Here is a 14,394-nt window from a genome sequence, read left to right as displayed (position 1 = left end):
TCCAATTATCCTAAATTCAGCAGAATTCCAATGGAGCTTTTTGTACTGTCCTAAATTTAGCAGAATTCCTATGGAAATGTTGTATTGTCTTAAAATTAAACAAGATTCAATTTGAGTTTTTGTATTGTATTAAAAAATCACCAGAATTCCTATTGAGAATTTGTATTATGGAAATTTTGTATCGTCATAAATTTAACAAGATTCCAATCATCCTAAATTCAGCAGAATTCCAATGGAGCTTTTTGTACTGTCCTAAATTTAGCAGAATTCCTATGGAAATGTTCTATTGTCGTAGTTTAACAAGATTCCTATGGATATTTTGTATTGTCTTGGATTCAGCAGGATTCCAATGTCTTAAACATAACAAGATTCTAAAGGAGCTTTTGTATTGTATTAAAATTTAGCAGAATACATATTGAGATTTTGTATTGTGGAAATCGTGTATGATCTTAAATTTAAAAAATAAGATTCCTATGGAGCTTTTGTATCGTCTTAAAAATCAGCAGACTTCCCATTGAAATTTTGCATCATTATAAATTTAACAAGATTCTGAGTGTCCTAAATTCAGCAGGAATTCCTATGGAGCTTTTTGTGTTGAGTTAAATTCTGCAAAAATATTAAATCCACAGTCCCTCTAGGGTTACGCTGGCTTTTTTTGTGATTGTCGTAGCCTAAAATTACTGAATTTGTAGCATAAAGTTGCGGCATCAGTCACAATGTTTTCAGGCTTTTTAAAAAATGTGTTATAGTCACCTGACTCTTGCCGGCTCGTTAAACATGTGAGGCTCGAAGTGGTGGGCCAGCGAGCGTCTTGTCATAGCGTTCTGGGCGGCATTTTGCCTTTCTCAAAAGGAAAATGCCCCATGCTTGCGTTGTTTTAGGCTGTTGGAACGGTTCATTCAAATTGCGAAAAAGACAAAAGTTTCTTCTGACAATGAGAAACGTGGCACGCACTCCAGTCCAGGGAAGCAGGTCGAGTCGAAGAACACATGAGTTTGCAGTGAAAGGTTTGTTCGATATACTTTTAACATTTGATGGTATTTCCCATTAGAATACTATGTTGGTATTATTTGTATTATATCTTGTTTCTAGATTCTTTAAACACATTTTTGCTACAAGTGTTTTGAACAGCATCAACTCGACGAGTCTAAAAAAAAAAAAGCAAATGCGAGCAAATCTTTTTGGAAAACGTATATAGATCTATGCCACAGGTGTCAAACTCAAGGCCCCGGGGCCAAATCTGGCTCGCCACATTATTTTACGTGGCCCGCGAAAGCCTGGAAATAATATGCGTTAACAAAATGCTTAATCTTTTCTTACTATATATATTTGTTATTTCCCTTTTGACATAAAAAAATCATGTACTGCATGCAATTGCATATATTTTAAAATGATATATTATCAAAATATTAAATTATCATGTATTAAATAAATAAATAATAAATGGGTTATTAAAAATGTTTTTTTAAAATAAAGTAAATAAAATATCTGCTTGACTTGTGATTTCAAAACAAATTATCAATTAAAATGTAGACTGTAAAATTGACAATAGATTTTACAGTTAAATTCTGCCGACTGAGTTTTTTACGGTAAAATCAACTTTTGGTACCGTTTTTTTCCATTTGCAGTAAAACGCTAAAACATTAAAACAAGATTTTACGGTAAAAAAAAACAACTGGCAGTTCTGTTGCTTGAATTTTACTGCTAAAAACAGTGGTATTGTTTTTCCATTCCATTCCATTTATTCAAATGTTTTGTATATGCTGTAAAAAACAACAACTTTGCTTTTACTGTAAAACTCTGATGACTGAGCTGCCAGTTTTCAAAGTAATATTTAAATATTTTTTTAGCAGCTTATGAAAAAAAAAAATATTGTTAATGTATTATATATATACATGTATATTCATACATTACTCATTGTTAAAAGTAGCCCTTTTAATAACTGCAATGTGGCCCTCAATGAAAACGAGTTGGACACCCCTGATCTATGCCATTGCATAGCTTGATTTTATGCTCGCATCTGCATTAAAATGGGAAGATCTAGGCCCCTTGCATACTCAAATAGTTCGCACTATGTTTGATGCACAGTAGCCATATTGCTTTGGTGACCCACCACTTCGTTTACTTCTGTTCAAAAGTCACATGACTAAATGCAACCTATAACATTAAATCAACTTGTAATTTAATGAATTGGTTATCAATATTTTCAGAGTTTGTTGTAACCTTAAAATCTAAAAGCAAAGCAATTCAACAAAAGTTGGAAAACAAATACTGTATTGATGTTTTATTCGTTTTATACCACACAGACTTAAAATCAGGCACAAGATGAAGGTAAAAGCACATACTCAGGGCTAATTGTACTGTACTGTTTTAATAAATGGTGTTTAAAAATAGTAATAATTATAATTGTAGAAAGGGGGTTCCTTTAATTCTGTCATTTAAATGCTGCCTTGTTTCTAGGACTACAATTGTGCTGCTTGAGCAATAAATAGTTAATATATTCTAACACATTGTTAATGCTGCTTCGTCTACACAAAAATAAATATAAAATGGAAAAATATAAACAAAATAGTGCAAACATGTTTCTCCCAAAATATATTATTTACACATGTTATATCCAAATACTAATATATGCTGCCATATATTAGTGAAACATCTTAAAATAAAGCCCAAAGTTTACACTTTAATTACATATTGATGGTTATACTTCATAAATCTATTACTAAGGTGTTTAAAGGCTAAATGATAGAAACGAGGACTGTCCTCCTTATTCTTATTAGCTTAACCTTATGTACAGATTTGATGAAAATCTCTGGATTAAACTGTATTGTTTTTTGTGCATTGGCAATAAATCACATTGATGCATTATTATCTGTCCAAAAAGTGGGTAGAAGAAAGGGAAAACATGCTCAGTGTAGAAGAATGCTGCAGTTGATTTATGCACATCTGGAAGTTCTAGCACGAGCGCAACAAAAAAACTTTTGATATCACGTGCGTGATTTTTACCTGGTTTGTTGCTACATAAGCCAAACAAAAAAAATACACAAAACAGATTGCAGTCTTGACCGTTTGGTCACGTGACTTGCAGGTTAATGAGCCTTGTTTTTGCATAGACAAGCAACCATTAGATAAGAGAAAACTATACATTCATATAATGGAGTTCTACTTTAAGCATTTACCTTAGACCAAGGGTGTCCAAAGTGTGGCATAGGGGCAATTTATGGCGCGCAGCTTGAATTTTGTTGTTGTTAAAACGGTAAATATGTAGGGCAAAAAAGCAAAATGACGTAGGAGAAAAAAGATTGATTGATTTGATACACAATTTGAAAAGTTTAAGTATGTATGGGGTATTTTGATATTTTTATAAAAATGCTACAAAGACATTAAATATCAACACTCAGTGTCAGCTTCGTGTTATAAGCGACACATTGCATTATTATTATTATGATCAAAATATCAGATTTTTTTAAAATTAATTACATCTTTTTCCCTTTTTTCTTAATATTTTACTGTTGTTTTTTCCGATAATATGTCACAAGCCAACAAAACTCCAGCTTTGGTCCGCAAATGGCCCCCTGGCCACACTTTGGACAGACCTGAAACAACTAATAATAGTACACTTTGGTCACCTACAACACAAAGCTGACACTACATTTTGTCTTCCAACATATGCAAATGTCTATTTTTAGCATTCATTATTACAAAATTAAAAAAATATCAAAATGCCCTCTGCATAACTTATTATGCAGCCCTTGGTAGACTCCCTAGCCTTAGACTATAAGGATGATAACAGGAAAAATATATTTGAGTAAAAAGTAGGTTTAACCATTATTATAATAAATAATATTTTTCCCAGAAGTTAGCAATGAGCAAGACCTTTTGTGTCAACCATAAGATAAGAGAAAACTATAAATTCATATAATGGAGTTCTACTTTAAGCATTTACCTTAGACCAAGGGTGTCCAAAGTGTGGCACAGGGGCAATTTATGGCGCGCAGCTTGAATGTTGTTGATGGTAAAACGGTAAAAATGTAGGGCAAAAAGCAAAATGATGTAGAAGGAGAAAAAAGCTGGACATTTGATACACAATTTGAAAAGTAAGTATGTATTCGGTATTTTTATATTTTTATAAAAATGCTACAAAGACATTAAATATCAACACTTAGTGCCAGCTTTGTGTTATAAGTGACACATTGCATTATTATTATTTGTATTATTATTATTATTATTAGAATCAATCATTAATGGGAGCCTTAAAAAAAGGGGGGGGAAAAGAAGTAACTAAATAGTTACTTTTCACAGTAACGCATTACTTTTTGGTGTAAGTAACTGAGTTAGTAACTGAGTTACTTTTGAAATAAAGTAACTAGTAATTGTAACTAGTTACTGGTTTTCAGTAACTAACCCAACACTGGTCACAAGCCAACAAAACTCCAGCTTTGGTCCGCAAATGGCCCCCTGGCCACACCTGAAACAACTAATAATAGTACACTTTGGTCACCTATAACACAAAGCTGACACTACATTTTGTCTTTCAACATATGCAAATGTCTATTTTTAGCATTCATTATTACAAAATTAAAAAAATATCAAAATGCCCTCTGCATAACTTATTATGCAGCCCTTGGTAGACTCCCCAGCCTAAGGGAGATACAGATGGCGTCATGACAAGGTGCTCATGACACTGGCTAACACCCTGGAGCAGCAGAGATGCAAGAAACGGCAACCACAAGGGAGAACAACATCAATCCAGTTTGTGAGGGAGGGAGAAAAGCCACCAACCACAGCAACATCAAGGAAGAGCCTATTGCAAATGGCCCGTTCTTGGGACATGAAGGTAGACCTGGGAGGAAGGCTTCAGTTCCCCCATGTTGTCCAGACAACCCTGAGACCGGATGTGGTGCTGTGGTCTGAAGAGGCAAAGAAGATCATTCTCATAGAACTCACAGTCCCATGGGAAGAAGGGTGCGACCAAGCCTTCGAAAGGAAAAGTTCCAAATACCAGGACCTTTTGAATGACTGCAGGGGAAAAGGATGGCAGGCATGGTTGTTCCCGGTCGAGGTCGGCTGCAGAGGATTCCCTGCCCAGTCGGTATGGAGAATGCTCACAGCCTTGGGAATAACAGGGAAGGAGAGAAAGACAGCAGCTAGCAGGATGGGGGAGGCAGCAGAGAGAGCCTCTTGCTGGTTATGAAGCAGGAGAGACGAGATGAGCTGGAAGCCAGGAGGAGGAGATAGGCAGTGACTTGGCCACCACTGCCAGCCCACCAGCGGTAGGGTGTTATGGTTCAGGGTCGAAACACCCAATGACCGCTGGATACCATCTGATGATATCAAGTCCTCCTGGCCAAGGCTCCATTCACCTAAGGTGAATGAAGAGGAAAGCATCTCCGGATGTAATATAATCATAGATTTCTGGGAATCCAGTGACTTCCAGGAAAGCCTGGATGGCAACCGAGGAAGTTCGGTGACTCTGGAAAGACAGATGACCTCCAGGAAAGACTGGCGTGGGTGGATGAGGCCAGCAACCTCATGCACAGCACTCGCGAGAGGGCACCAACCCAAGCTACGGAAATTCACAATAAGCAATACCCCCAGAGTCGCCCGAGAGGGGGGGAGGATAAGAGACTCAACGGGACGGACACAACGGTAACAGCCAGGAATGGATCACGGACAAAGAGACGGCTCACCCAAACAACAATAACTGGAGAGGTATTGGGGGTAAAGTGTCATTGCGGAAAGACCTGCAAAAACACAAGAGGGCTTAAAATACACCAAGCCAGGACCACATGTGGAAAAGGGGGGACATAGGTGCAGCGCACAGCGGTAGCACCTGGTGAGACGCAGGAGAGCTCCAGGCAGGAAGCGCCCCACAGCACTGGAGATCTCTCAGCACCTGTGCCACCTCAAGACCTCAGGTGGGATCCACCCCATACCTCTGCAGAGAGCCAAACCCACCCTGCGAGAGAACGAATTAAGTGGCCTAAGATGAGTGACACCAAAGAATGGAACCAACTAGATGAAGACCTCGACAAAGTGCTAGAAGCCACACTAGCAGGAACAGCTGAACAGAAAGTCAATACACTCACAACAATAACGTACAATCTGGCAAGGGAGCGTTTTGGGATGGAGGACAAGAAGGGTAACACCAAAATGGCGCATCAGCCAAGCAGAAGAGAAAGAGAAATCCATCGCCTAAGGAAGGAAATTAAAACTCTAAACAAACAGTTCAAAAGAGCCACAGTCGAGGAAAAGGAAGGCATCAAGGATCTGACAAGGCAACTCCGGGAACGTCTTTGTAGACTCAGTAGAGCAGAAAGCATTCGGAAGAGGAGGAAGGAGAGGGAGAACAGAAGAGCACAGTTCACCAAAGACCCTTTCAGATTCACCAGGAAACTACTGGGTGAAGCAAAATCCGGAATGCTGACCAGCTCGAGGGAAGATGTGGAGGCGTTCTTAAGGGAAACCCACAATGACACCTGCAAAAACCAGGCCCTGGGTGCCAACCATAACATCGACAGCTTGGAAAAACCAAGAAAGGAGCTCAACATCAGTGAACCATCCTGGAAGGAAATCCAAGAGGTGGTGAAAAAGGCCAGAACAGGATCTGCCCCCGGCCCCAGTGGTATACCCTATAAGGTGTATAAGAAATGCCCGATGCTCCTTCGGAGGCTGTGGATGCTGTTCCGGAGGATCTGGAAAAAGGGCACCATTCCATCATGCTGGAAGAGGGCAGAAGGCTGTTTTGTGCCAAAGGAAGAGAACTCCTCAACCATAAATCAATTCCGTACAATATCACTTCTAAACGTAGAAGGCAAAATCTTCTTTTCTGTACTGGCAAAAAGGATGACCTTATACATGACGGAGAACGGATATGTTGACACCTCTATCCAGAAAGGTGGAATTCCAGGCTTCTCTGGATGTCTGGAACACACCGGAGTTCTCAGTCAGATGATCCGGGAGGCCAAAGCAAGCAAAGGCAACCTGACTGTTGCCTGGCTCGATCTGGCTAACGCCTACGGAGCAATCCCTCACACCCTCATTCACACTGCACTAAACCATTACCACATCCCTCTGCACATCAAGGGAATGATAACCAGCTACTTTGGAGGCATCCAGATACGGTTCAAAACAGCCAATTTCACAACTCCGTGGCAAAACCTGGAAAAGGGAATCGTAACTGGATGCACAATTTCCCCCATCCTCTTCATCATGGGTATGAACCTCCTCATAACAGCTGCTGGGAAACAAGCCAGAGGACCAGCAATGGAATCAGGCATTCGACAACCCCCAATAAGAGGTTACATGGACGATCTCACCGTGACGACCACAACCCATGTGGAGGCGAGATGGGTGCTAACAGTTCTGGACCACATGGCAACATGGTCCAGAATGAAGTTTAAGCCCAAAAAATCAAGGAGCATGGTTATCCGGAAAGGTAAACTGACGAACAGGTTCAAGCTGCAAGTGCAAGGAGAAGTGATTCCATCGATTGAGGAGAACCCTATAAAGTGCCTTGGAAAGTGGTTTGACAGCTCACTTACTGACAGGAACAACATCACCAGTACAGAGAAGCAGACAGAGGAGTGGCTGAGGAGGATTGAAAAATCAGGACTCCCTGGTAAATTCAAAATATGGCTCTACCAACATGGACTGTTACCAAGACTCATGTGGCTGTTGACGGTGTATGACATCCCTATGACATGCGTAGAAGGAGTGGAGAGAAAGGTCAATAAGTACCTCAGAAAATGGCTGGGAATCCCTCCAAGCTTCACATCAGTAGGCCTCTACATAAGATCAGGACAGCTCCAGCTTCCCTTGTCATCCGTGGTGGAGGAATTCAAGGTAGCAAAGTGCAGAGTCTTAATGACATACAGAGACTCCCAGGACGAACAAGTCAGACACGCAGGCGTCACTACAAGATCAGGACGCAAGTGGGCAGCTGACACATCTGTTGCACAAGCTGAAAGCATGTTGAGGCTACGTGACATCATAGGAACGCCATGCACAGGAAGACAAGGTCTTGGAACTTCCCATGTCCAACAGTGGAGTAAGGCAGAACCCAGAGAAAGAAGAGCTATGATCCAGGAGGAAGTACGGAACCTGGAAGAGGAAGGTCGGAAATCCAGAGCAGTGGAACTAGCGTCCCAGGGAGCCTGGACCAAATGGGACCTCCCCAAGAGAAAGATCACGTGGGCGGATCTATGGAAGCCGGAACCATTCCGCATCTCTTTCTTGCTGAGATCAGTGTATGACAACAAACTTGCACAGATGGGGCATGAGAGAGGATCCACTATGCAAGCTTTGCGGACAGAAGGGTACCATGGCGCACATCCTGTCAGGGTGTAAAACAGCACTCACCCAAGGGAGATACAGATGGCGTCATGACAAGGTGCTCATGACACTGGCTAACACCCTGGAGCAGCAGAGATGCAAGAAACGGCAACCACAAGGGAGAACAACATCAATCCAGTTTGTGAGGGAGGGAGAAAAGCCACCAACCACAGCAACATCAAGGAAGAGCCTATTGCAAATGGCCCGTTCTTGGGACATGAAGGTAGACCTGGGAGGAAGGCTTCAGTTCCCCCATGTTGTCCAGACAACCCTGAGACCGGATGTGGTGCTGTGGTCTGAAGAGGCAAAGAAGATCATTCTCATAGAACTCACAGTCCCATGGGAAGAAGGGTGCGACCAAGCCTTCGAAAGGAAAAGTGCCAAATACCAGGACCTTTTGAATGACTGCAGGGGAAAAGGATGGCAGGCATGGTTGTTCCCGGTCGAGGTCGGCTGCAGAGGATTCCCTGCCCAGTCGGTATGGAGAATGCTCACAGCCTTGGGAATAACAGGGAAGGAGAGAAAGACAGCAGCTAGCAGGATGGGGGAGGCAGCAGAGAGAGCCTCTTGCTGGTTATGGAGCAGGAGAGACGAGATGAGCTGGAAGCCAGGAGGAGGAGATAGGCAGTGACTTGGCCACCACTGCCGGCCCACCAGCGGTAGGGTGTTATGGTTCAGGGTCGAAACACCCAATGACCGCTGGATACCATCTGATGATATCAAGTCCTCCTGGCCAAGGCTCCATTCACCTAAGGTGAATGAAGAGGAAAGCATCTCCGGATGTAATATAATCAATCAGGATGATAACAGGAAAAATATATTTGAGTAAAAAGTAGGTTTAACCATTATTATAACAAATAATATTTTTCCCAGAAGTTAGCAATGAGCAAGACCTTTTGTGTCAACCATAAGATAAGAGAAAACTATAAATTCATATAATGGAGTTCTACTTTAAGCATTTACCTTAGACCAAGGGTGTCCAAAGTGTGGCACAGGGGCAATTTATGGCGCGCAGCTTGAATGTTGTTGGTAAAACGGTAAAATGTAGGGCAAAAAAGCAAAATGACGTAGGAGAAAAAAGCTGAACATTTGATACACAATTTGAAAAGTTTAAGTATGTATGGGGTATTTTGATATTTTTATAAAAATGCTACAGACACTAAATATCAACACTTAGTGCCAGCTTTGTGTTATAAGTGACACATTGCATTATTATTATTATGATCAAAATATCAGATTTTTTAATTTATTAATTACATCTTAATATTTTACTGTTGTTTTTTCCGAGAATATGTCACAAGCCAACAAAAATCCAGCTTTGGTCCGCAAATGGCCCCCTGGCCACACTTTGGACAGACCTGAAACAACTAATAATAGTACACTTTGGGTTTTTTTTGATTGATTGAAACTTTTATTAGTAGATTGCACAGTGAAGTACATATTCCGTACAATTGACCACTAAATGGTAACAACTTGGTCACCTACAACACAAAGCTGACACTACATTTTGTCTTTCAACATATGCAAATGTCTATTTGTAGCATTCATTTTTACAAAATTAAAAAAATATCACAATGCCCTCTGCATAACTTATTATGCAGAGGGCATGTTTGGAATCCCCAGCCTTAGACTATAAGGATGATAATAGGAAAAATATATTCGAGTAAAAAGTAGGTTTAATATTTAATATGTTTCCCAGAAGTTAGCAATGAGCAAGACCTTTTGTGTCCACCCTAGGAGGAACAACAACACTTAGAACACATTGTGCCGCGTTCAGTGCCCTTCAAAAAAATCCGTGAGGTTGAAAATCGAAATTGTTTTTTAATACTTGAAAGTACACGTTGTTTAAAAAGTGTAGAATGTGCCGTGACAGTGACTACACATACTGTTTAACGAGTGTAGAATGTAGTAAAAGGTCATTCTTGACGTATGTTGTTAACCGTCACGCTTCAATCGGCGCCATTATTAAGCGTTAGCGTGAAGTCAGTGAACGCAGCTAGCTGTTAGCATGGCTGTCATTGCGAGGCAGCTAGCTAGCAAACATCCTCCTCACCTTCTCCGCTGATGTATCAATGGCTGACTGGTTGTAAAACGATGTCACCGTCTTGGAGCGCTCTCTCGCCATTTCGGAGAAGCCCTGCAGGGACGACGTGGACCTCAGTCGGCGTCCGCTCATCACTGGTAGTGGTACTGCTGCCATTGTGGGGACGGGCGCCAGCAGGAGGCTGCCCAGCCTCGGCCTGGCACGGCACACGGCCCCGCTCAGCATCTCCGCGGCGAGTCCGGCGAGTCCCGGGCGCATCAGGACGGCGAGGCCAGCGGCGGTATTACGCCCGTCGGGTGGGTGATTCGGCCGGCCGCTATGAGGCCATCAGGGTCGGCACAAAGGCACGTCCGCCGCGGTTACAGTACGTAGGGGGTGTCGCTAACCATTGGTCAATGGGGACCACAGGAGGACTGAAGACGCCACAATACAGCAAACACAGTCAGTGGACCAATCAGGACGCTTGGGGGCGGAGCTAGTATCCGTTGCACTACGCATGACCAAAATGAGAAAACGGTAAACAAGTCTCAGATGAATATTTTGGAAGGTTCTGGGCTCCCAAAAAAGTGATTTTAATGAGTTGCACATTTTAAACATTGCTGCATATGCTTACCATGAATTGATTAACGTGGACTCCGACTTAAACAAGTTGAAAAACTTATTCGGGTGTTACCAGGGGGAGCTCCACTAACCACGTTAAACCCAGATTCCGATCTAACAAAGGTCTTAACTCATTCTCTTTCTATGCCACATCAATGTGGAATGCGCTCCCAACAGGTGTAAAAGAAAGGGCATCTCTATCCTCCTTCAAAACCGCAATAAAAGTACACCTCCAGGCAGCTACAACCCTAAACTACCCTCCCCGGATTGTTAATAATCAAATGTAAACAATCAAAAAATACTTTCTCCTATGCCTTCTGATCTCTCTCTCTCTCTCTATGTTCACTACTTGCTGTACATATCCTACCAAGTCAGACCTACACTGTTCCAATATCCATTTCTCTGTTCTCAATTGCTGATGACTGATGATAACAACCAAACATAGCCCCCCCTCCACACCCCGGATTATAAATAGTGTAATTAATTAAATGTGATTATCTTGTGTGATGACTGTATTATGATGATAGTATATATCTGATAGTATATATCTGTATCATGAATCAATTTAAGTGGACCCCGACTTAAACAAGTTGAACAACTTATTCGGGTGTTACCATTTAGTGGTCAATTGTACGGAATATGTACTTCACTGTGCAACCTACTAATAAAAGTCTCAATCAATCAATCAAAACCATTTAGTGGTCAATTGTACGGAATATGTACTGTACTGTGCAATCTACTAATACAAGTTTCAATCAATCAAGCTCCCTTCACGATTTTCCTCGAAGGGGATCTATTATGCAAAACCAATTTTTCTTACTTATTGGTAGGCTACCTGTTTTTGTGTATTTAAGATCTGCATAATCATCTACAAAAAAAATAAAAAAAATAAATGGCAGCCCTGTTGCTTGAATTTACCGCTAAAAACAGTGGTATTGTTTTTCCATTCCATTTATTACATTTTTGTTATATGCTGTAAAAAATAAAAATAAAAACTTTGCTTTTACTGTAAAACTCTGGTGACTAAGCTGCCAGTTTTTAAAGTAAAATTGTAATATTCTTTTTTGCAGTTTATGTAAAAAAATATATTGTTAATGTATTATATTTATATACTGTATATATATATATATATATATATATATATATATATATATATATATATATATATATATATATATTAGGGCTGCAACAACTAATCGATTAAATCGATTATAAAAAATAGTTGCCGATTAATTTAGTCATCGATTCGTTGGATCTATGCTATGCGCAGGCGCAGAGGCAATTTTTTTTTTTTTAAATTTTTTAATTTTTTATAAACCTTTATTTATAAACTCTAACATGTACAAACAGCTGAGAAACAATAATCAAAATAAGTATGGTGCCAGTATGCTGTTTTTTCCCCCAATAAAATACTGGAAAGGATAGAAATGTAGTTTGTCTCTTTTATCCGATTATTAATCAATTAATCGAAGTAATAATCAACAGATTAATCGATTATCAAATTAATCGTTAGTTGCAGCCATAATATATATATATATATATATATATATATATATATATATGTATATATACATATATATATATATATATATTTATATATATACATACATATATATATATATACATACACACACACACACACAATGTATTTTCATATATTACTCATTGTTTAAAGCAGCCCTCTGAGGGCAACCATGACTGCGATGTGGCCCTCAATGAAAACAAGTTTGACACCCCTGATCTATGCCATTGCATAGTTTGATTTTATGCTCGTATCTGCTTTAAATGGGAAGATCTAGGCCCAATGCGTACTCAGATAGTTCGCACTCTGTTTGATGCACAGTAGCCATATTGGTTTGGTGACCCACCACTTCGTTTACTTCCGTTCAAAAGTCACATGACTAAATGCAACCTATAACGTTAAATCAACTTGTAATTTGTTTAATTTTTTATCAATATTTTAAGAGTTCCTTGTAACTTTAAAATCTAAAAGCAATTCAACAAATGTTGGAAAAAAAAATACTGTCAGGACGCTTGGGGTCGGAGCTAGTATCCGTTGCACTACGCATGCCCAGAATGAAAAGACGGTAAACAAGTCTCGTTTAATATTTTGGAAGGTTCTGGGCTCCTAAAAAACAGTGATGAAACTTTTAATGAGTTGCACATTTTAAACATTGCAGCATCTGCTCCCTTCACGATTACCTGCTTTTCCTTTAAGGGGATCTATTATGCAAAACCAACTTTTCTTACTTATTGGTAGGCTACCTGTTTTTGTGTACTTAAGATCTGCATATAAGTAAGTAAGTACATTTTATTCATAAAGCGCTTTTCACAGATAAAATCACAAAGCGCTGTACAAAACATAGGTAAAGTAAAACAACAATTACATTTAAAACAGGGGCAACATCATAAAAAGGATACAAAGTGGATTGAAAATTATAGTTAAAAGGTGCATTAACAAAAATCTTTACTAAAAAGAGAAGTTTTCAAATGTTTCTTAAAAGTTTCAACACAGTCAATGTCATACTTGCCAACCTTGAGACCTCCAATATCGGGAGGTGGGGGGTAGGGGGTGGGGGTGGGGGCTTGGTCGGGGGTGGGGGGTGGTTGGGGTCGTGGTTATTTACAGCTAGAATTCACCAACTCAAGTATTTCATATATATATATATATATATATATATATATATATATATATATATATATATATAGATAGATAGATAGATAGATAGATAGATAGATAGATAGATAGATAGATAGATAGATAGATAGATAGATAGATAGATATATATATATATATATATATATATATATATATATATGAAATACTTGACTTTCAGTGAATTCTAGATATATATATATATATATATATATTTTTTTTTTTTTTTTATTTATTTTATTTACATAAAAGAAATACTTGAATTTCAGTGTTCCGGTGGCTATCCATTAGATGGCAGTGTTGTCCTGTCTAACTTCTCCGTTCATGATGAGTATATCATTTCGGCCACCGTGTTCAATGGAGAAGTCTGTTCTACATATTTACAGGCAACATACACATTCCCCTTCGAACTGTCCTGGATGAACTGAAATTCTTGTTTCCATTCGTTTGAATTCGTTAGGCAAGCTGTTTATATTGTGGGAAAGCGGACGTGAGAACAGGCTGTCCCCACTCAGTCTCAGGTCCGCATTGAGCTGGAGGGGGCGTGGCCTCCAGCTCCGACTGAATACCGGGAGTTTGTCGGGAGAAAATCTCTGCCGGGAGGTTGTCGGGAGAGGCGCTGAATACCGGGATTCTCCCGCTAAAAACGGGAGGGTTGGCAAGTATGGTCAATGTAGTGGTAATGTCCTAAACTATTACTGCTACTCGTTGCCAAATATAAATGAAGCTAGTTTACACATGTGCAGCCAGCTAATAATCG

The 14,394-nt window shown here is 39.8% G+C and overlaps 1 protein-coding gene across 1 annotated transcript in view; it reads right to left on the bottom strand.

The window, feature by feature from the left end:
- The window catches only part of bckdk (branched chain ketoacid dehydrogenase kinase), a 30,668-nt gene extending 19,870 nt beyond the window's left edge, over nt 1–10,798 (bottom strand). Inside the window, exon 1 of the mRNA XM_062049017.1 lies at nt 10,388–10,798. Within this exon, the coding sequence (XP_061905001.1) occupies nt 10,388–10,636 (249 nt within the window). The 5' untranslated portion in view covers nt 10,637–10,798. The remainder of the gene's footprint in view (nt 1–10,387) is intronic.
- Between the last annotated feature and the right edge of the window lie 3,596 nt (nt 10,799–14,394).

The sequence above is a fragment of the Entelurus aequoreus genome, linkage group LG05, assembly GCF_033978785.1.
Source record: "Entelurus aequoreus isolate RoL-2023_Sb linkage group LG05, RoL_Eaeq_v1.1, whole genome shotgun sequence".
NCBI lineage: Eukaryota > Metazoa > Chordata > Actinopteri > Syngnathiformes > Syngnathidae > Entelurus > Entelurus aequoreus.
The sequence above is the reverse complement of the archived record's forward strand: the minus strand, read 5'-3'. Positions and strand labels throughout refer to the sequence as shown.